General features: G+C 41.1%; 1 protein-coding gene across 7 annotated transcripts in view; it reads right to left on the bottom strand.

Moving 5' to 3' along the window:
* The window catches only part of SDK2 (sidekick cell adhesion molecule 2), a 365,800-nt gene that overhangs the window by 25,936 nt on the left and 318,705 nt on the right, over window positions 1-21,159 (bottom strand). For 5 of the 7 annotated variants that reach the window (XM_088138347.1, XM_088138346.1, XM_088138350.1 and 2 more), the window contains 15 exons: window positions 20,535-20,644; window positions 18,883-19,033; window positions 17,195-17,432; window positions 16,952-17,067; window positions 16,326-16,515; window positions 15,435-15,533; window positions 14,713-14,907; window positions 12,944-13,145; window positions 12,475-12,578; window positions 11,513-11,583; window positions 10,578-10,713; window positions 9,487-9,543; window positions 8,253-8,354; window positions 7,769-7,884; window positions 1,712-1,898 (listed from right to left, as the gene is read on the bottom strand). In XM_088138347.1, the coding sequence (XP_087994473.1) occupies window positions 1,712-1,898; window positions 7,769-7,884; window positions 8,253-8,354; window positions 9,487-9,543; window positions 10,578-10,713; window positions 11,513-11,583; window positions 12,475-12,578; window positions 12,944-13,145; window positions 14,713-14,907; window positions 15,435-15,533; window positions 16,326-16,515; window positions 16,952-17,067; window positions 17,195-17,432; window positions 18,883-19,033; window positions 20,535-20,644 (2,074 nt within the window). The remainder of the gene's footprint in view (window positions 1-1,711; window positions 1,899-7,768; window positions 7,885-8,252; window positions 8,355-9,486; window positions 9,544-10,577; window positions 10,714-11,512; window positions 11,584-12,474; window positions 12,579-12,943; window positions 13,146-14,712; window positions 14,908-15,434; window positions 15,534-16,325; window positions 16,516-16,951; window positions 17,068-17,194; window positions 17,433-18,882; window positions 19,034-20,534; window positions 20,645-21,159) is intronic. The other 2 variants (XM_088138345.1, XM_088138344.1) reach the window with 1 other exon arrangement.

The raw sequence follows: 21,159 nt of genomic DNA on the forward strand, positions 1-21,159 counted from the left end.
CCATTTGCGAGGGCTGAATAATGAGGCCACAACAGTGGCAAAGTGAATGAAGCCAGAGCACAGAACATTTTTGAGGGGAATATCAATAATAACAACAACTCTTAATCTCGTTGTAATTCTTTCCACTCATCTTTAAGTTATCTGAAGTTACCTCTATATGGGAGACACCTTTCTTAGTTCACCAGGAGAATGCCCTGTCTACTGACTCATGTATTAACACGAATGTTTTTCTATTTCTGACATCTCTTCAGACTTCCCTTGCATCTTTCCAAGCAAAGAGGCCACTGAAACGTGCAGCATTACTGCTACGCTGTTTGACCATGGGGATTCTCTGCAGCCCATGGAAGCAATCAGTTTTCATGGGATAGGTATTCTGCCACATCCTTTGCCTTCTGGTTCCTGTTCCCAGCTTCAATATTTTATTTTTATCCAAAATAAAATTAGCAGTCAATCTTCTTCCTATCTACAGAAGTTTGCCATCTTTTCATGGACCTTCCAATTTTGCTATGCATTTTTATAGTTGATCTTCTTTCACCATCCACCCCACTCCCTCTTGGAATGTCTTTTGAATGCAGGTTTACTGATATATTGGCATAATCACGGGTACTATAAAAGGCTTTTGAACACAGACAAATTGCTATATCACCCTAGAGCTTCCACATTCAGTGGCATTTATTTATTATTTTATAACTGATCTTCCCTTAGCACTACCTTTCAGGCTGTCAGAAGGGATTTTGTTTTCAAACCACCACATAAACATAGACAAATGTATAGATGGAGTGGGAGAACAGGGATTCTAACGAATTATTTTCTTTCTTCCTATGGAGGACAGATGAAAGGATTTTGCTAATTCACAACCAGAAACTGTGACGTGGGCAGAATCTATGGTCATTCAGCTGTTGACTAATTTGGAGACAGCTGAGAATGAACATTAAGCAGGTGATGTTCTCTGGAAGCCCTAGACTAGCAAAGTGAAGACATATGTATACTATGGAGTCCTTGGTGCTTTCTGAGCTTGGTTGTTTGATTGCAGACATTTCATTACCCATCCAGGTAACATGATCAGTGCACACTGATGATGTCACCTAGCTGGGTAATGAAACATATATTCATATATTCTCTTCTATTGGTACATATGTATACCTAATGGATGCCAGCACCGGTCTGAAAGATATATCTAATTCAAAAGTATTCCAAATGTGCTTAAACATGTATTGAGAAACAGGTGGGGTGGAGGCTAGAAAGCTTCAACAAACCCTCCCTCCCTGCCTTTAAACAAGCCTTGAAAGTCTGGCTCTTCCACTATGCTTTGGGCTATATGGTTGTTGAACCTCTTTAGGTTGGGTTTTGGACAGGAAAGAGGGTTTTTATTGTTCCCTGTGGGTGACTATTGTTTTTTTCTGTTCTTTTCTGATATTTCTTGCCTTTTTAAAAAAATTGTAAGCTGCCCAGAGTCATTATGAAGTTGGAGAACCCCCCAAAAGTGTTTTATAAATGAACAAACAAGACCTACCTGAATAATACTGAGACCTAGTGTTGGGTCCAGATCCACTAATTGAGAAATTAGTAAAACAGTGATTGAACATCAGCTATGACTGGGCATCTGCCCACTTCAGCACAGTGTTTGCCAACTGATGCTCTGTAAAAGAACAGTCCCTCCCCCCACCCCTAAATGTCTATTGGCCAGTGCCTCTCCTGCTATGTAACCTACCTGCTTGCTGGGTCCTACCCTTGATAGGGGTACTGCGGGGGCCATCACCTGCAGCATTGAAGGCAAGGACAGTGATGAGGTAGGGAGTGTAGCCTGTCAGATTCTTGAGTTTGACACCGCTTTCTGGTAGGAAGAGTGTTTTCACCCTTTCAGTTTCATTCTGCCGCTGAGCCTCCCAGAAATAAATCTGTGGAGCAGGGGAAATTGAACACAATCAGAGGATATAGAAGGAAAACACACAGGAGAAAATAAGAGGCAAAAGGATGGCATAAAAACATTTACTTCTCTCTTTGGCCTTGGCACGTGATCCTACTCTTCCATTCTAAAATGTGGATGTGAAAAGTCACATTTTCCCAGACTAACAAGTTTTCATTCCAGTGATTATGAATCATACCTTTTCTTTCAGAGTTGCTTCTCTCTATGTACTCCCATCCTATTAACCTAAGCCTCACACCTGGATTCTTCAGCACCATCTCAAAGACATGGTTGCATTTAAGTGACTCTTAAGCAGAAAGAAGCTTTTTGACAGTGCTAATGAATTAATAAACTATAATCATCTAATAACTAGGTGATACATTGTGCTCTTCAAGAGAAAGAATTAAGTCTCCCTTGAGTCAAGCTTGATTCCTGGTGACTACATTGTCTTCTTCTGGTATCTTTTAACATTTTTCAGTCTGGTCTATAGCCATAAGAGCCAGTTTGGTGTAGTGGTTAAGGCATCAGGCTAGAAACTGGGAGACCGTGAGTTCTAGTCTCACCTAGGCACAAAGCCAGCTGAGTGACCTTAGGCCAATCACTTTCTCTCAGCCCTAGGAAGCAGACAATGGCAAACCACTTCTGAAAAACCTTGCCAAGAAAACTGCAGGGACTTGTCCAGACAGTCTTCGAGAATTGGACATGACTGAACGGATTTAAAAAAAAAAAGCCATGAGATTTCCTAGAGATCTCCCATCAAATAACTAACCTGGTTTGACCCTGCCTAGCTTTTCTGAGACCAGCCACATCTGCCTAGGTGTTTGTCACTTACCACAGCACACTGAGAAATTGAAAAAGCAATGGCCCATTTAATAACTGCCTAGTTACCCGAGGAATTCAAAGACGCTGAGATTTCTGCCTCATAAATACACAGGTAATGATTACACAAGCATTATTTCCCCCTTGCTTCAAGCTTGATATCTGTCTAAGGGTGGAACTTCACAAAGCATTTCCCTTTCTCTTTTCCTTAATGTAAGGAAGAAGTGGTGATGATACCCGAGTGGTGGAACTGCCAATCAAAGGATGGCAACACTGGGATTTAGTGGTATCAGCAAGACAAATAGAGCCTGCAGAAGTCTCCCAGAGTTTGTGGGATTTTGCTTTAATTTTTAAGAACAAAAAGATAAGAAAAGGACACTCACAAAAAGGGGATATGTGACAATGCTGAATCTCCAAACGTATTTTTTATTGTTAACTACCATATTGTTCCAAGAATTTTTAAGCTGGCATGTGAAACAAATATCCCTAGAGGAGGTGGGACAAATTCAGTCCCTGAAAATGTATTTTAAAGCAGAGGATCTCAATATGGTAGGCATATTCTTTGAATTACCAGAAAAGATCAAGATTAAGTAATATTCATTCCTGAACTAGGCAAGACTATGTAAGCAATTCATTTTTAATCTTGGTTTATGGGGTGAATTGGGTGATACACAGTGTAATTCTGAAGTCACTTTTGGGTGATATCCAGATTTCCACAGAGAAACTGGACCTTCCTGCTAAGCCATGAAGTCATGGTACCAAAGAGACGGCAACAAACAGGTTCCATGGCAACGCTTCTTGGCACCCTTGCAGTTTCTTAGGAAACAAGAAAGCAACTTTTCCCAAAGGTCACTTGGTTTGCTTCTAAAATGTCCCCTTGATCCCTGATTGGACATATGAAGCCAGATGATGCTTGCCTAAGATTGGCAAGAGAACACTTCTAGCTCCATAAAGTACTTTCAACAGCACAACCTGGGGAAAACAGATCAAGGTGGCCTTTTAGCAGTTTGCGATGCTGGATTTGGGGGAATGACAGAAGGCCACTTCTTTTATAGCTTTCATTGCATATCATGAGGTCAAAAAACCAATAGAACATATCTGTCTATAATTGCTTTCCTCAGCCAAATGTCCTGCATTTGTATAGGCATTTAACCCCTATACAATTTTAACCCCTATATTATTATAGTGGTTATAATCTATGATTATATGTATTGTGTTGCGTTGCGTTGCGTTGCGTTGCACTGCACTGAACTACATTACATTACATTACATTATAAATAGGGGTTAAATGTCTGTACAAATGCAGGATATTTGGTTGAGAAATGCAATTATAGACAGAATGTACTCCAGAAAACATACTGGTTTTGTGACTATTATAATAATATAATAACCTGGCTTTTCATCAGGCCTTTGGTGAGGGAGAGTGAAACTCCTTACTTCATTGTGCTTGCTATCTTTTATCTTTATTTTTTTAATCGACTTTATTGTAATGTCTTTGATTGTTGTGAGCCACCCAGAGTCAGGCAGAATACAAGTTAACCAACTAACTAAATAAATAAATAAAATAAACAACCAGCCTGCCAGGCTAGCTGGAGAATCATCTGAGTTAGTCCAACATATTAGGAATGCACTAGAATGGAGAAGGCTGATTTATAAGACAATCATGCCTACACTATGTGAGCTTTAAAGGTAGTCCTTTACACATCTGGAATATATACAGAAACAAGAAAGAGCATCCCCAGGAGCAAAAGCATCCCTGATGACAGTGAATCAGGCATGAAATCCCAGTGATCTATTTGAAACCCAACAGCATCACTTACAGGTAAAGGGTGGAACTGTGTTTTTTTCTTTGTAAGTTTCCATTCTAGATGTGGGGCTGCTGCAGACGTGCTCCCACTATGAAATACCAGTGGGGCAAGTTGTGATATATGTGTATACTTATTATTTATTTATGTTCTGCCTTTCCTTCAGGAGCTCAAAGTGGTGTACAGTGGGGCAAAAAAGTATTTAGTCAGCCACCAACTGTGCAAGTTCTCCCACTTAAAAAGATGAGAGAGGCCTGTAATTTTCATCATAGGTATACCTCAACTATGAGAGACAAAACGGGGAAAAAAATCCAGAAAATCACATTGTCTGATTTTTAAAGAATTTATTTGCAAATCATGGTGGAAAATAAGTATTTGGTCAATATCAAAAGTTCATCTCAATACTTTGTTATATATCCTTTGTTGGCAATGACAGAGGTCAAACGTTTTCTGAAAGTCTTCACAAGGCTTTCACACACTGTTGCTGGTATTTTGGCCCATTCCTCCATGCAGATCTCCTCTAGAACAGTGATGTTTTGGGGCTGTCGCTGGGCAACACGGACTTTCAACTCCCTCCAAAGGTTTTCCATGGGGTTGAGATCTGGAGACTGGCTAGGCCACTCCAGGACCTTGAAATGCTTCTTACGAAGCCACTCCTTCGTTGCCCGGGCGGTGTGTTTGGGATCATTGTCATGCTGAAAGACCCAGCCACATTTCATCTTCAATGCCCTTGCTGATGGAAGGAGGTGTTCACTCAAAATCTCACGATACATGGCCCCATTCATTCTTTCCTTTACACGGATCAGTCGTCCTGGTCCCTTTGCAGAAAAACAGCCCCAAAGCATGATGTTTCCACCCCCATGCTTCACAGTAGGTATGGTGTTCTTTGGATGCAACTCAGCATTCTCTCTCCTCCAAACACAATGAGTTGAGTTTAGACCAAAACGTTCTACTTTGGTTTCATCTGACCATATGACATTCTCCCAATCCTCTTCTGGATCATCCAAATGCTCTCTAGCAAACTTCAGACGGGCCTGGACATGTACTGGCTTAAGCAGGGGGACACGTCTGGCACTGCAGGATTTGAGTCCCTGGCGGCGTAGTGTGTTACTGATGGTAGCCTTTGTTACTTTGGTCCCAGCTCTCTGCAGGTCATTCACTAGGTCCCCCCGTGTGGTTCTGGGATTTTTGCTCACCGTTCTTGTGATCATTTTGACCCCACAGGGTGAGATCTTGCGTGGAGCCCCAGATCGAGGGAAATTATCATTGGTCTTGTATGTCTTCCATTTTCTAATTATTGCTCCCACAGTTGATTTCTTCACACCAAGCTGCTTGCCTATTGCAGATTCAGTCTTCCCAGCCTGGTGCAGGTCTACAGTTTTGTTTCTGGTGTCCTTCAACAGCTCTTTGATCTTGGCCATAGTGGAGTTTGGAGTGTGACTGTTTGAGGTTGTGGACAGGTGTCTTTTATACTGATAACAAGGTCAAACAGGTGCCATTACTACAGGTAACGAGTGGAGGACAGAGGAGCCTCTTAAAGAAGTAGTTACAGGTCTGGAGAGCCAGACATCTTGCTTGTTTGTAGGTGACCAAATACTTATTTTCCACCATGATTTGCAAATAAATTCTTTAAAAATCAGACAATGTGATTTTCTGGATTTTTCCCCCCATTTTGTCTCTCATAGTTGAGGTATACCTATGATGAAAATTACAGGCCTCTCTCATCTTTTTAAGTGGGAGAACTTGCACAATTGGTGGCTGACTAAATACTTTTTTGCCCCACTGTACATAGTGATCTCTCCTCTTATTTTTCTCTGCAGTAGTCCTTTGGCATAAATTGAATTGAGCAAGAGGCAATCACCCAAACTCACCCAGTGAGCTTCTATGGATGAGGGTGGACTAGAATTGGGTCTCCCCTCTCCTAGTAAAACATCTTAACTGCTGCACTACATTAATTGTTAGTACACAGGTTGCATGTGGCTCCCAATACCTCATTTCATAGAATCACAGTGTTGAAAGAAATCATTATGCTTGATGCAGAATTCCAGATTAAAGCATCCCTGAACATTCCACCACCTCCCATAATAGTTGGTTCCATGATTGAATTGTTCCATGCAGAACTTTTTTCATAACACTCAACTGGAAACTGCCTTCCTGTCATTTAAGATTATTATCCCATGTTCTGCTCTCTGGAATGATAGAAACCAGGTCTTGCTCTTCTGTGTGACATCCTTTCAAGTATTTTTAACATTCTATCATGCCCCCACCCAGTTTCTAGTTTCTCCTTGTATGTTTCCATCCCCAATCATCCTTGTTGCTCTTCTTTACACTTGTTCCATTAATTTTTTTTCTTAAAATGAGGTACTTAGAACTGGGCATAGCATTTGAGGTGGGTCTAACCAGTTCTAGTACCCCGGCACCCAAAATTGTGCAACCAATTTTGATAGTACTGTGGGTGTTTTTCAGGGTTTAGAATAGGTTTAGAGGATGGGAATAGGAGGGATCACACCACCATGATATCGGAAGGCCTCCTGAGGTTGTGTTGTGTCCCTTGGCAAGTTGCTCATCCCTATTATTAAAACAAAATAAAAACAGGCAGAATAACACCTGGCTTTAAAAAGAGCAAGAAGGAGACTGGAAGATACTGAAAAATATTTCTTTCCGGAAGGAGACTCTTAGGTTAATCTATTACAGCAAAAACAAGTGAAAGTACTGTGCCATCTAAAAAATTAACTTATTGTCTCCAGAATGCCTGTGTTCACCAATTACTGTTTTATGAATGACCACAGGTAATTATCATTGTCTATACTTCCTGTATTTTATTTCATGCTGTTTTCCACCCACCCACCCATCAGTGAATACACCTATAACTCTGGATAATTCCAGGCAATTCTAATACACAGTAGACATTACGTAGTCATGAAATGTTATGGATTAATGAACATGTTAATTTTCAGTGTGCCATAAAACTTTCTGTGATGCCATTTAGCCTGACATTGGACCCTAATCTCCATTAATGCAAGGATTCCTAAAAGATTAGCCAGTATAGCAACAAAGAAAAATACACTGTGATGTATCTATGTAACAATGCCAGAAGAAACAGCAACAGCTGTAAGTCTGTTCCCAATTCATACCAGGAAGAGGATTCTGGCCCACATCCTTAAACATTTCTCAGGGTAAAAAGTGCACCAATCCACCGCCAGGCAAGATCCTTCCCTTCCCTCCACTGTGTAGTTACCTTGTAGCCTTGGATGTCTCCATTCTGGGTCTCAGGAGGTGGCGGCTCCCAAGTAATGTCGAGTTGGGTAGCTGTGATGCTTTGGATAGCCACATTCTGTGGTGCAGCTGTGGGGACTGCAGAAAGCAAAGAGAGTGGAAGTCAGGATGCACTGGACTGAGAAGCAAAAGCTCATGCATCCATAGAGAGGCAGGAGTTGCTTTGCTTTAAACCAGACTTTTACCTCAAAATGCTTCATACAAATGCCTTGGGACGCAAGCCTGCTGGCGTCCTCCTGACAGCCATCTCTTTATTGAGGAAAGAATGGATCTGTTGCTTATTACTGGAGTTGATTCTAATGGGCTTCCCCAACAGCTGCAGGCAATCTGTCAAAAACCTTTATGATTTAACCCTGAGCTAATCCTACATAACCCAGATGGGCAGGTAATAAATGACATGGAGACCCAAAATAGATTGACTCCTACAAAGCAGATGTTCAACTTACCAGCCTCACCAACAAAGACCTCTTGTGGTGAACTGGTGGGCCCTTCACCCACAGCATTGTAGACGCTCATTCGGATCTCATAGCGACGGTGTTTGTTCAGATCTGCAAAGATGGAGAAAGTCGGTGATCATCCAGAAGTCAGAAGAAGAGCTTATCTGGGCTGCCTCCGCAGTAACAGCACATACCTTCTGTTTAGTCTCCTCTCATTTTCCTCCCACTATTATTTGCTTGAGAATCTGGCTACAGTGGCATGTCCTACTTCCTGCCCTAACTCTTTAAATTGGAAAATGGAGGCTTAATATTGTTCCTGACCAAAAACAAAAACAAAACAAAACAAAAAACCCAGCACAAACCTGAGGAAGATCTCTGGTTTATTGCATGATTTCTAATATGTAAACCTTAAAGGAAAAAAGGTCCTAACTATAGATGTGAGTAAAGGTGCCATTTTAAACAATGGGAACAGGACTTAAATTGTTCAAGGGAGGTTCCTATCACCTCCATTCATTTCCATGATTCCTGGAGCTCATTTCCCCATCTCTCTTTCAATACCCCAAAGAGGATGTTCTTCTCCTTTCTATTTCTATTTCTCCATTTCATCCTATTGCAATTATGATACAGCACTTATGTGACATGGAAAGACACTTTCCTGGATAAGCTACTATAAGCTATTGATCAGTGTGAACTACATTTGTTCTGTTACTTGAATGGGTTCTCAAAATGGGTTCTGTTGTGGTTATTTTTTGTAATATACTCAGGAAAAATTTGCAGAAAGTTTTTAGAAAGAATAAACTTACTAATTGTTGGATTTGGCAGCGGTAAAGGCACCAGATTAGAAACCAGAAGACCGTGAGTTCTAGTCCTGCCTTAGGTATGAAAGCCAGCTGAGTAACTTTGGGCAGTCATTCTCTCTCAGCCCAATTCACCCCACAAGGTTGTTGTGGAGAAAATAGGAGGAGGAAGGAGCATTAGGTATGTTCACTGCCTTGAGTTATTTATAAAAATAATAAAGGCAGGATAAAAAATCTAAAAACAAAACAAAACACCCACACCCACTACCCTTAGCTCTGAGAAACATGGCTGTAGCCTACAGCATCTTTCCTTCTAGACATGCTGACTGCAATTTGCATCATCTCCAACAATCCTGTTGAGCGCAAGAAGGAATTGCTTCATGTACACGGGTCCAGAGACACAAGCAGAGACCAGGGTACAGACAAAAGAGGGAGCACCCACTTACTGTCCAGCTCGTATTGTGTGAGGGAGGCCTCGCTCAGGTTCCTCATGGCGTATATTGCTGTGGGATGGCAGGTAGTCAGAAGGGGAAAGCAGGCAGTACAAGGTTAGCTACATGTCTAGAAACACTTGGACAACACAAGCTGAACTAAGCAACATCATTATTGGGGAAGAGAACAGCTCAGGCAGAACTTCTCAGTCCAAGCAAAGAACATTGAGGGGTCTCCAGAGAACAGGTGAAGGGGTGGGGAAGGTGACAAACAGCTAGGGCAATCAAAGCTTCAAAAGACAGAATTGCCCAGATTCTAGTACAGGCATTAAGATAGGTTGGATATACATGTCCCATCATTCTGCATCCATAAAAGCCCCCCTCTGGCAGCCAAGAGCCTGAGCTGCTAAGGACTGACACACTGACACAAAGGCTGCAACCAGAAGAGGAACAAATACAGCTGTGGTCTGATGCAACAAAAGGCCATAAACAACTGCTCCAGATATTCCCTTCAGGGGAAGTTTGTATGTTGGATGTTTCTGCTTGTGCATTTTTGTGAGCCTATAATAGTGGGTCTGGGTATATTTTCATTAATAAGTAACTGGAATGTTATATCTGTACAGTGGAATGCCTTGCAGTTTTTACACAATTGTTTGATTAATCTATATGATACATGCATTATTAAATACTGTACATAAACTTGGGGGAATAGGTTTTCCAATTCTCAAAGTATTGTTTATGGTGTATTTTAATATATCTTGAAAAAGAGATTATTTCAAACTATGATGGATCAGAAAGAGGAATCCTGGATAGTGCTGTTTTGGATTTTCGATGGATACACTGGCTCCTTGCTGGAATTAGCATTTTCAGCACAAGTTCAATCACATATTGCTCTAGGACAGTTTCTGGATTCATTAGCATAGGAGAAGTTTCTGAATATAAGCCATATCACTGTAGGAAACATTGAGAAAACCAGCACAATCCTTAGGACCAGGTTTTCTGAGCAATTTGCTTGGGAATGATATGCAATCATTTACTGTAAAGTCTGGTGAGTGAACGACATTCTAATTATCCTCAATTCATACATTCTCCCTCTGCATACTTACGGGTCAGCTCTGTCCATCTGGCATTGGGATTGCCCACGCTACGTGCAATAAAGCCTCGCACACCTTCGTATGCCAGCTCCCGATAGCGGATGCGGAAGCCTAGCAAGATGCCATTGATTTTGTCCTCAGATGGGGCCTGTATACAAAGACACAGTGAATGCAAAAGCGACTCTTGTAAGCACAGATTACCCATGGCAGTATCTCCAAATGTGATGATTCTGGGGGATATTGTGCTTTCGTCCTTTCATGCTGTCCCCTTCTGTGGCCTAGCCAAGAGCTGCTAAAAAGCTACTCCTGCTAGCAGGATGGAATCCAGGGATATAGGCAGAAGACGCCCCAGAACTGAGGATTAATGGGTTGAAATAGTCCAACTGTCCACTTCAGATCCCTCCAGCTTTCTCTTGATCTCACATCAACATTCCACAAGCTGCTTTTCACGAATTCCACTTTAAATACCTTTATGTTACCTTTTCTCTGCCCCCCTCCACTATACGCATGCCAACTGAAGTTCTTCTCTTTACACTGCAAGGAGGTTCAGCCTTTCCCATAAATCCTGGGACACAAGATCCATTTATGATAGCCTGTGTTTCAACAGCAAAGCCAACTACCCTACTGTGAATGCAGAATCTTCCTTTGTGTTAGTTATCAGCTTGAATAACAATGTTGGATGGGAGTAAATAAGGAACTAGGAATACTTCTGTTTATTCAAAATAAGTTGCAATCCCACTATCTTTGTTCAGATTTATTTGTATAAGGTTGCATAAGTGGAATTACTTCTTCCCTCAGGAAAACAAGCTTGGAGCACTATGCCAAAGACTGTACAGTATAGTACAGGGACCAAAAACATTTCTTAAAAATGCAGGAATCCTTGAATGTTCTGATTCTTTTATTCAGAGTTAAAATGAGGAAATGAATTAAAGAATATGCTACTCTACCTGCCAGCGGATCAACACTGATGTGGTGGTGTGTGGTGTCACTGACAAAATGGTGGGAGCTTCCTCTGGGGCTGAGAAGAAGAAATACAAGTCAAATACTCAAGCTCTTATTATGATGCAAAGAACACTAGGAAATACAAGCTATGGAGACATCACCTTTTGCAGAAGTTTAAATGACAACTTCTTTTTGGAGATGAAGAGCAGATGTGATTACAATTTCCTAGCTAATTGGAGGATACCATGATCCTAAAGCAAGATTATTTGCTGATGGAATACTTCACTGATATAGTTGTAATAGGTTTATCTTGGCCTTTTTACAACCCCATCTATGCCCTCTCTTAATTTGTTAAGGGCCACTTGTTTCCTCTGTTTATCATTCTTTTCATTAGTTTCTCCACCGACTTCACATCGTTATATTTTCTATCTTCAGTTTCTATTATACTTCTATTGCTCATCTTAATTGTGCCTAACACTTTTCTCTAAACTGAATCCCAATTGTATCAACCTGCTCAGTTTATCACATTGGAAAGTTTGCCTCCCATAACAGCCAGCTTTATTTATGGCTTCTTCCCTTGTATTCTAACACAAACAAGGCTGCTACCAATAAAACATAAGAGATAAATCTACAACAGGGGAAAGATAGTGGTGGATCCTAATAGGGTTAGATGTGAGACGGGTTATTATACAAAGGGGGGATCAGATAGCAGAGAAGAGGTGACCCCCCTTCTTTACTCTTTCCTTGTCCTGATTTTGTTTTGTTTCTTTTGTCTGGTTGTAGAGCTAGTAAATCTCAGAGATGAGATCTTTTCAGACAGACTGGGGAAAGATAATCAGTATTCCTATGAATGCTGCAATGCATTCACTGAATTCTCATTTACATTGCATGATCACCTCTATTCTCAAGACTGGAGGAAAAAGGTTTCACATTTGGTAGTAATTCATGACCTCACATGTTTGCATACCAGCCTGTAGTGTGGTGAGTGATTCTGACTCTTCACTGTATTCACTGTCACCAATGTCATTGGTTGCCTTAACACGGAATTTGTAGGTGGTGAATGGCTTCAATCTGCAAACAGAATGCATGGTATCTGGTTTGGTTTTGGAAGAACAACTTCCCACATGTTTTGCTGCCTTCTGCCTGCCAAGCCCTACCTCCTAACATTTTTTTTTCATTCCAAGACCAGCAATTCCCTTCATTCCTAAGGCCTTTGGAAAAGCTGTCCTGATGTAGCTGTGTGATTCAACAGCTAGTCCTAATTCCAGACTTAGAGGAAGGTATGAAAACTCAGTTCACATTGGGATGACACCCTCTAAATGGGGTATACAATCTTGGATTATCTGGGTACAGAACAGACTGACAAATTGGAACATTGAACAACGGTTTTCCCTTCTAAATAAATGCCTCCTGCATTGCATCAATTCCTGCCTCACCTGTTCACTATGAAGGATGTGGTGTTGTGCTTGACAGATGCAGAATGCAACATCCATTTCCCATCAGGGAGTTCTCGTGTTTGCACAGTATAATACCGGACTGGTGAGAGCCCATCACTGCCTGGCTCCCAGGACAATAGCACGTTCCTAGCCTTGACATCTTCCTGCAACACAATTGGCTTGCTGGGTGGCTGGGGACGATCTGGGAGATAAGAAAGATACAGATCACTGAAAGCTAGAAGCATGGGATGAAAACAGATATAGTAACGATAGGGTTAGGTCAGAGATTATTTTCAGGATTCTTGTGCACAAGAATCCTGACCCTTTATTAATCTAAACATGTATCTTTTCCTTCTGTACTTAATCCCAAACATTATCTAATTGGCTTTGATGTCTAGTATATTCATTGGTTTCCTACAAATCCCAGTTTTTCATTTTAAAATGTTGCTTCTGTGTGATCACAGATGGTTCATCCATTCATACAGTTTAATGTGATGCTTCCAATACCTCTTTGCTTTTTTTAAAAAACAGCACAGTATATCAACTTAATGAAAACAGTAGGGTCTGGATAACCATTCTGAAAGCAGACAGTAGTTGACAAGGTTTGAGAAGGATTATTAAATGAAAGGCAGGGAGCAATAACAGTTCGGTTGGTAAGAATTTTTAATTCATAACGAGCTTCACAAATAATCCTTTGCTTAAAGGTGCAGCAGATTATGTTCAGTTGCTTAAGTAAGAAGAATGAAAAAATATTAACAAAATTAATGTAGAGAAAGTCACAAAACATATGGAAATGGTGATCAGTTCAATCATAATTAACTATATTATAGGCCTATTAAATGAGTGTGTTTGATATATGGACATTGATATTCTATAAAGCATTTACTCCTACTACTCTTCTTAAAAGATGAGCACCAGGGGGCATATTTTTCCTGTAGTCTGAAAGTAATTGGGGTTTCCTTGAAATAGGCTCATTATTAGAAGAAAGACTGATGGGTTTTCAGCAATAATTGATAATTTATTGCATGATACAATTGCCTATAAATGCCTTAATAAGAATCTGATCTGTAGTATACAAATTACCCATTCATAATTTTACCACCTGCTTAATGCATTGTTATCAATACTGAACCCACAGAAATTCGGTTTGCGCACTTGCAGAATATTAACTTTTGCATGCATCTGCAATTTAAGAGATGGACAATTATGGAGATCTCCTGAAACCTAACCTCCTAATTTGCCAGGAAACCCTTAAAGGCTGAAACATTTTGCAAAATTAAATTGAAGACTTAAAGCCCAATTGGATGTCAGTCATGACTTATTTTATTAAAACAGAGCCTCATAAGGCTGAAACTTGAAAGTGAGGGAAAAACTGAAATGCTGCTTCTTTCTCTCCTTTTCATCTTGAGGTATTTATTTATTTACGTATTTATTTCTCCCTTGAGCTATTTATCCATTCAGTAGCGCCTCCTTTTTCTCAAGCTGTTCTTCCATGCACTGAAATGGGAGGGAAGGTATATGTAGCTCTTTGCTTTTTGAGAAAAAGGAATAGTGATTGGTAGGGAGTGGTACAAGGAAAGGAAATGTTGAGTACAAAAATGGCTGAAAATGAAAGGGTTAATTGCAATACCAGTTTGTTACTCAGACATGCACTGTCTTAAGATAATTTTTAAAACAGTCCTTAAGAACAAACATATATCCACCGGTAAGACATGCCTAATTGTTGTCACAATGTAATTCTAGATACGCTTGTGTCCCGGCCTAATTACCTCTCTTTTCTGTGGTGACTACTAGTGCCTCTGCGGCTTCACCCCAGCCCTTTCGGGTCTGTGCTGTGATACGGAAGAGATAGGTGGACTCAGGTCTAAGGTTGGTAGCAGTAAACTGGCGTGCGCTGGGGCTGAGGACTTCTACGTTGGCTGAATTGGCAGTTGTAGTGTTGAGACGGTGAGTGATCTGGTATGCTGGAACAGAATCAGAATAGCAGTGTGTTAGAAAATGTCTGGAAAAAAGGGGTGCCACCCCATATAGCTGTCTTTGGGGCAGCTGAAGAAGTAGTTCTCCCAATGGAAGTAAACTGCGATCATGGGAGTAATTATTCCAAAACAGAGTCCAAGGATCTGGCCCTGTCAGGTTCAGCCCAAAGAACTCCATGAGACAATGCAAATACAGTTCTGTTGCGTTTACTAGCTTCTACCTCAAGACAGAATCTCACCAGACTGAACCCAAGTTCCCAAGCCAGCCAGCCACAACACCGTGAATTCCTTATGGAGGTGCCAGCGTCATCTTCTTGAACTTCCCACGCTCCCATTGGGGGCTAAGAACACGCTTATATCCCTGAGCATGGCCTTCATAAGTCCATTCCATCACAGCCCCACAGGTTTGATGTGGGTTCCCCTTTTTATCCTGCCATACTTGTTCTGTGGCACTGTTTGCTGTTCAAAAAGACAGATGAGAGAAGCCTCAAGCACTCTGGACTACTCTGTCTTACCTAGAATGATACCATTGGGAGCAGCAGGAGGCTGCCAGATTAGCCGTACAGATGTTGTTCTCACTTCAGGGAAGAGAATGCCCACTGGTGGCCCAGGCACTGGAATACATCAAGACAAGAGACCATGGATGCTGAGGTTGAGTTATTAAGGTATATGCTTATACAGGCAGAGAATGGAATGTGCACACAAACACAGATACCCACACTCAGTGGTACATGACACTAACACCAATATTGTTTTTGGGGGGGCAGGATACAGTGTGTATGGGGAAGGGGAGCTGCTTATAATGCAGGATCAAGGTTTTATAATGATAGTGACAGTGTAGGGTAGCGCACTGGCTAAAACGATAACCTGTCTGTCAGGAAGTGCTGGGTTCAAGAATCTCAAAAAGCGAGGTGGGATCAGACCCAGTTAATACCACAAGGAAGTAGAATGGAGTGAATGGAGGGCATGCAGAGTAGTGAAGGAAAACTGTACTCTTCAGCAGATCACTGAGAAATGTATGAAGGTTGCAAAAGGAAATTTATGGTATGTTAATTTAGAGAAAGTGTATGATAAAGGCTTGAATTATTGAACAATTTCAATGAAGATGGTGTTGAAGTTTGGTTGCTAATCTTTTTAAAGGTAAGTATAGCCAAGAGACAGATACAGGTAGTCCCCAGTTTAAGAACGAGTTCCGTTCCCAAGGTCTGTCCTTAAGTGAATTTGTACATAAGCTGGAACAGTATTACTGTATTGTATAATACTGCATAAGGAGTATTGTGTAATGAACTTGGACCATTGTGTAATGAACTCGAATTTTGCTACAATAGGTTCTGTTCTTAACTATGGGTCGTCTGTAAACTGGGTGTTCTTAGCCCAGGGACTACCTGTAATTGCAGGACACCTACCATCATCCAGCGTGCGCTCAAGTATAGGTGGATTGCTGGGCACTCCATCACCAATGCGGGTGAAAGCAAGTACCCGGATCTCATAAAGAACATATTTTCCCAAGCCTATGAGCTGGGCACTCCGTGAAGCATTGCCTTCCACTAACCAGAACTGGGCCCTTGAATCAGAATCCTTCTCCTTATACATGATCTAAAAGAGAAGATAAAGCACTGATAAAAATAAAGCCAAACAGTCCCCTTTCCCCAGTTCATCAATGCTAATCAGGGGAGCATTATTAACTGACATCCTTCCTGTAAAATTGATAGGATGAGAGCCCTGGAGGAGGAGAAGGCATGGCATGAAACAGGATTTGAAGAAAGGGAAATGAGGAGGGGAAAGCCTGTGGGAAAAGAAGCAAGACCATTTTCTGGGAACAAAATAATTAAAAGACTGAAAAATGTTCACCAAGGAATCCTGTACAATGGTAGGGGTCTGCAGGTAGAGCTTCAGGATCAAGCTGGAAGAAAGACAATGAGATTCGGTGTGGAAGAATATGATGTTTTAGGTGAGGTCTTTGGAGTACGGCACAAGAGAAAGCAGGTAGGGAAAGGACTACCAGATCAAGACCTGCATTTCTAATACTCACCTTGTAGCCCAGGATAAACCCATTTCGATCAGCCTCAGGGATGTCATTCCACCGCACCAGCATAGAGGTGGAAGTGGTAGCTAGTGCTGAGATATTGGTGGGTCCAGATGAAGGTACTACATACACAAAGAGTACAGACAAGAATACATGTTACCACATTATCCAGAACTTCACATGTTAAATTCCAAGCAGGCAGTGACAAGCCTACCAGATTGTCTTATACAGCTGGAGTGGAGAGTGTACCTGACTCCCGGGTTCGCCCCACCACAGTCTGACTCCATGGCCCAGGCCCAACAGCATTGAAGGCCTGCACCTGCACACGGTACTCAGTCCATTCCTCCAGGTCCTCAATGGTGAACTCGCGCTCCACACGGTCATGGATAGTGTTGGTCAGTGTGTGGCTCCGCCCGTCAAGACGTGAGTAGCGCAGCCGGTAGCCCACCGATTCAGGGCTGCCATTGTATTCACTCTCTGGCAGTGGCTGGGAAAAGAGAGGGCCCATTACTATTCCTCTCTAGAATGGCTACATCGAAAAAGGGTCACATCTTCCTTACTCAACTGAAAAGACACTAACTTTTGTAAAACAGGTGCAGTTTCAAAGGCTACCTAAGTGGAAATGGCCAGATTTCTTTATTTAAAATTACCTTGTAACTTTCTTGAATTGAAATGGTAACTACTGAAAATGGGTTTCCATTCAGAAGACATGCAAAAGGAGGGGAAAAAAAATAGTTGGATTTCCTTTTTTTTTTGTCTCATAAAGAATGCATATGAAATAGCAATCAATTTGAATTCATAAGGTTTTGAATCCTAATTCCTGTGCTTCATAGAAAGTCATCTAACTTCTAAAAAGCCTTCCAAATCCAATGCAGATGTTACTGAAAGTTTCTGATTTGGATTGAAATACTTCCAATATAGGCTCAGCAGGTGGTAGCACCTGTCTAAACTCATCTGGGTTTGGAAGCCAAGATGAGTTCATCCTGGTTAGTACTTGAATGTGAGATCTCCTGTGTAGGCTAGACTGGGAAGTTGAAAAACATTTTGGAAAAAGTGACTACTAGCCATTTCTGTAATACAAGAAATCATGATCTGTGATCAAGAAAACTTCATGAATATATCCATAAAGTCACCATGTGAAACTTCCAACATAGTCAGAACCTTAATTCCATCAATGAATTTAATCTGGTAGCATCTCTATCTTAGACAAATGGTGGTATTAAAGTTCCTATTAGGGGTAACAAGAATTATGCCATGAGGAAATTATAATTTTGACTGAGGAAAATGGGATCATGGATAAGAGTGTATGTGTTGATTCAAAATTAAGCCTATCATTATTCAGCTGGTGCCCTGTAACTCTTCTATCTCCAAAAATACCCGGAATGGGAGTGCAGGAAGTACAGCCTAGGATGCCCTGGTAACTCTGACATTTACCTATTTTCTTTTGATCTTTACTTCATTCCCATCCCTTACCTCTTCCCTTGCTTCCTGACCCATCACTTTACACCCTGACCCTTCCCTTCCGCTGTACTTCTAGACCTCTCCACTCACCGTAGCATGATAAAAGATGGAAAGGGTGAAATTGTATTTCAGTTGCCCAATACTTCATTGTAGTGATATCCCCAGTTTCTGAACCAGCCTTAACTAGTATTCTTAGCTTCACATGAGTCTCTCTATTCATCTTGAATTCAAATTCACTTACTGAAGTTTGTTTGCCTCACTAGAGAAACCATGGTAGGGTTACCAGCCCCCCTGTGGTTTGCACCTTCTCCCCTGTTTTGATATTGCCTGCTTTTTTCCCCTCCAGAAATAATTATGGGGCCTCCTTAGGCTACACAGTGAAGGACAGGAAGGCCTGGCGCAATATGGTTCATGGGGTCACGAAGAGTTGGACACAACGACTAAACAACAACAACAACTTAGGCTACAGTTCTCACCATCCATCGTAGCCAGAGGCTGGTTTCACTGGCTGTTCGTACTGTAATATTGGCAGGAGATATATCAGGTGGAGCCTGCAATGTCTGGATCCTGCGGGAAGGCAAGCTGGGTGGACTTGTCCCCACAATGTTCACTTGTCGCATCCGGAAACTGGCAGCAAGAGAAAATGGATTAATGTTGGGAAAAGAATACAGCAAAGTTCCTCCTCCAGGATTTTGAACGTCCACATTCACATGCCTTCACTGGCCCTTTGTTTTGTTTTTTTCCTGTTCTTCTCACTTTCCTCTTAGTATCAGTGCAGGAGCCATAATATGAATATACTATGTAATATGTAATAACATACAATTATGTAGTGCCCTACAAAAGTGTTTTCATGAAGCCTATCTGGTGCCATATTCACTTCTGTAATCATCCTAGTGCTTGAAGTTTAAGGGAAAAGGTAGGGAGTGCCACAAACCTCATTCCCAATTTTAGCCAAACCATGTCCTCTCCAATGGTTTTCCAGAGATGAAAAGAAAGCTGTCATAAAAGGTAATGAGGGTAAAGTCTATCTGCCTTTCTGTAATTCAAGCTATCAATGTCACATCCACACAGAAGTCTGTTTGATATCTTCAAGAAGGAAACTGTTTTCTTGATAGAGTAAAGCAGAGGGGAGAAAATTCATGTCCTTCAGGCAACAAGTAGCTTCTGAATTGTTTGCTCCTGGAATTTAGCAAACTCCATTTGACTTCGGGTGGGGGGAGGGGAGGAGAATTTTCTTAAATTTTAAAGGAGTTTAACTTTTTTTTAAAAAAAAATCCTTTTGGCTCCAAATCTGCCCATTTTTCTGCTCTGACGTTACCTACTTTTTGGGTGCAATCACTAGGATGTCACACAATGGCCATGTGTCTTGTATCCTGAAATAAAGAAGTGTCCATCTCTGAAGCAAAGGATATCAAGTGAAGACTGGGCTACATGCTTCATCACTAAACTGTGTGTTGGGTCTTCAAGAAAACCTTAATGGAGAATAGATCTATCAATAGCTGTTAGCCATGTTTTTTCTTATGGAACCTCCATGTTTGGAGGTATCAAGGCACTGAAGATGAATTGTCAGGAAGCAACAGAAGGTTTTTGCCAATTTTGAGGCTTCTTGTTCAGCTCCAACTGGGCTTTATGAGAAGTAGGCTGTAAGAAAGATTGACCTTGATTTGGCTGGATTCCTCTTTATATTCCTATCATCATAAGCATTGCTGCCGCCACCACCACCACCACCACGACCATCATCACCCTGCCTTTCTGTCCCTGTGCAACTACAATAATACAGCAATATTACTTGACTGGGATCAGCATCTTTCCCTCTTCATACCACCTAGTTGTTTCTTTAATAATGTTATTATGTTAAACTGATTAGCAGAAGAAAATATAAATATATGCAACAGTGTTAGCGAAAGAAGCGCCTGAAAATTATATTGTAAGTAGAACAACTCACAACACTTTGACCATATTGTTTGAAAGTCTTGTTCCTTAATTCTTTGTCAGAAAAAAATAAATCCAATAAAACTATGGACAAAGAATGCATTTCAATAATCCATTGTTACAAATCATGTGTTGATGTTTCCTTCCAGTGATACGTGACATTTTTTTTAGCCTTTCCCCTCTTCCCTCGACTTACCTATAATATGTGTAGGGGTTGAGGTTGGGCACCTCCATGGAGCGAGCATCTGGCTCATTAGAGAGCTGGTGGATGAGGGTCCACTCTTCACTCTCTCCAATCTGACCCACCTGAAAGCAAGTAAGGCAGATTAACATTGGGAATGTAGGCCACTCCATAGACCACTGCCTGCTTCCCTGCTCAACAGGGCTAAAAATGAGTTAACTAACATTGTAACATTTGATATTTATGTTCTCAGGGAATGAAAAGCTAGACTGCTTTTATCTAACCATGAAACAAATATTTGGACAAGTGAAAAAAATCACAACAATTTACTTGGGACAATAAACTACTGCCATCTCATTATTTGTTATTATTCTGTTATTATGTTGTTGGTGGTCTTTAAGCAGGAAAAATGTACACACATGGAGTCATTTAGTACACGCGCACAAAAAAGAGAAGAATAAATTGAATAAATTGTATTTAAGAGCTCTTTATGCAATACATTGGACCTCCCTGCTATCTTTGCTTTCACTTAGTCATTGAGATTTCAGGATTGTTTCTTCAGGGAGAAGTTAAAATAAAATCAAGAGAAGATTTGATATCAGAAGGATATACGTGCCACTAGTTTTCATATGTACAATTA

The sequence above is a fragment of the Python bivittatus genome, unplaced genomic scaffold, assembly GCF_059951505.1.
Source record: "Python bivittatus isolate LINGU-HERP-01145 unplaced genomic scaffold, Pbiv_v1 ctg000220_np1212, whole genome shotgun sequence".
Taxonomy (NCBI): domain Eukaryota; kingdom Metazoa; phylum Chordata; class Lepidosauria; order Squamata; family Pythonidae; genus Python; species Python bivittatus.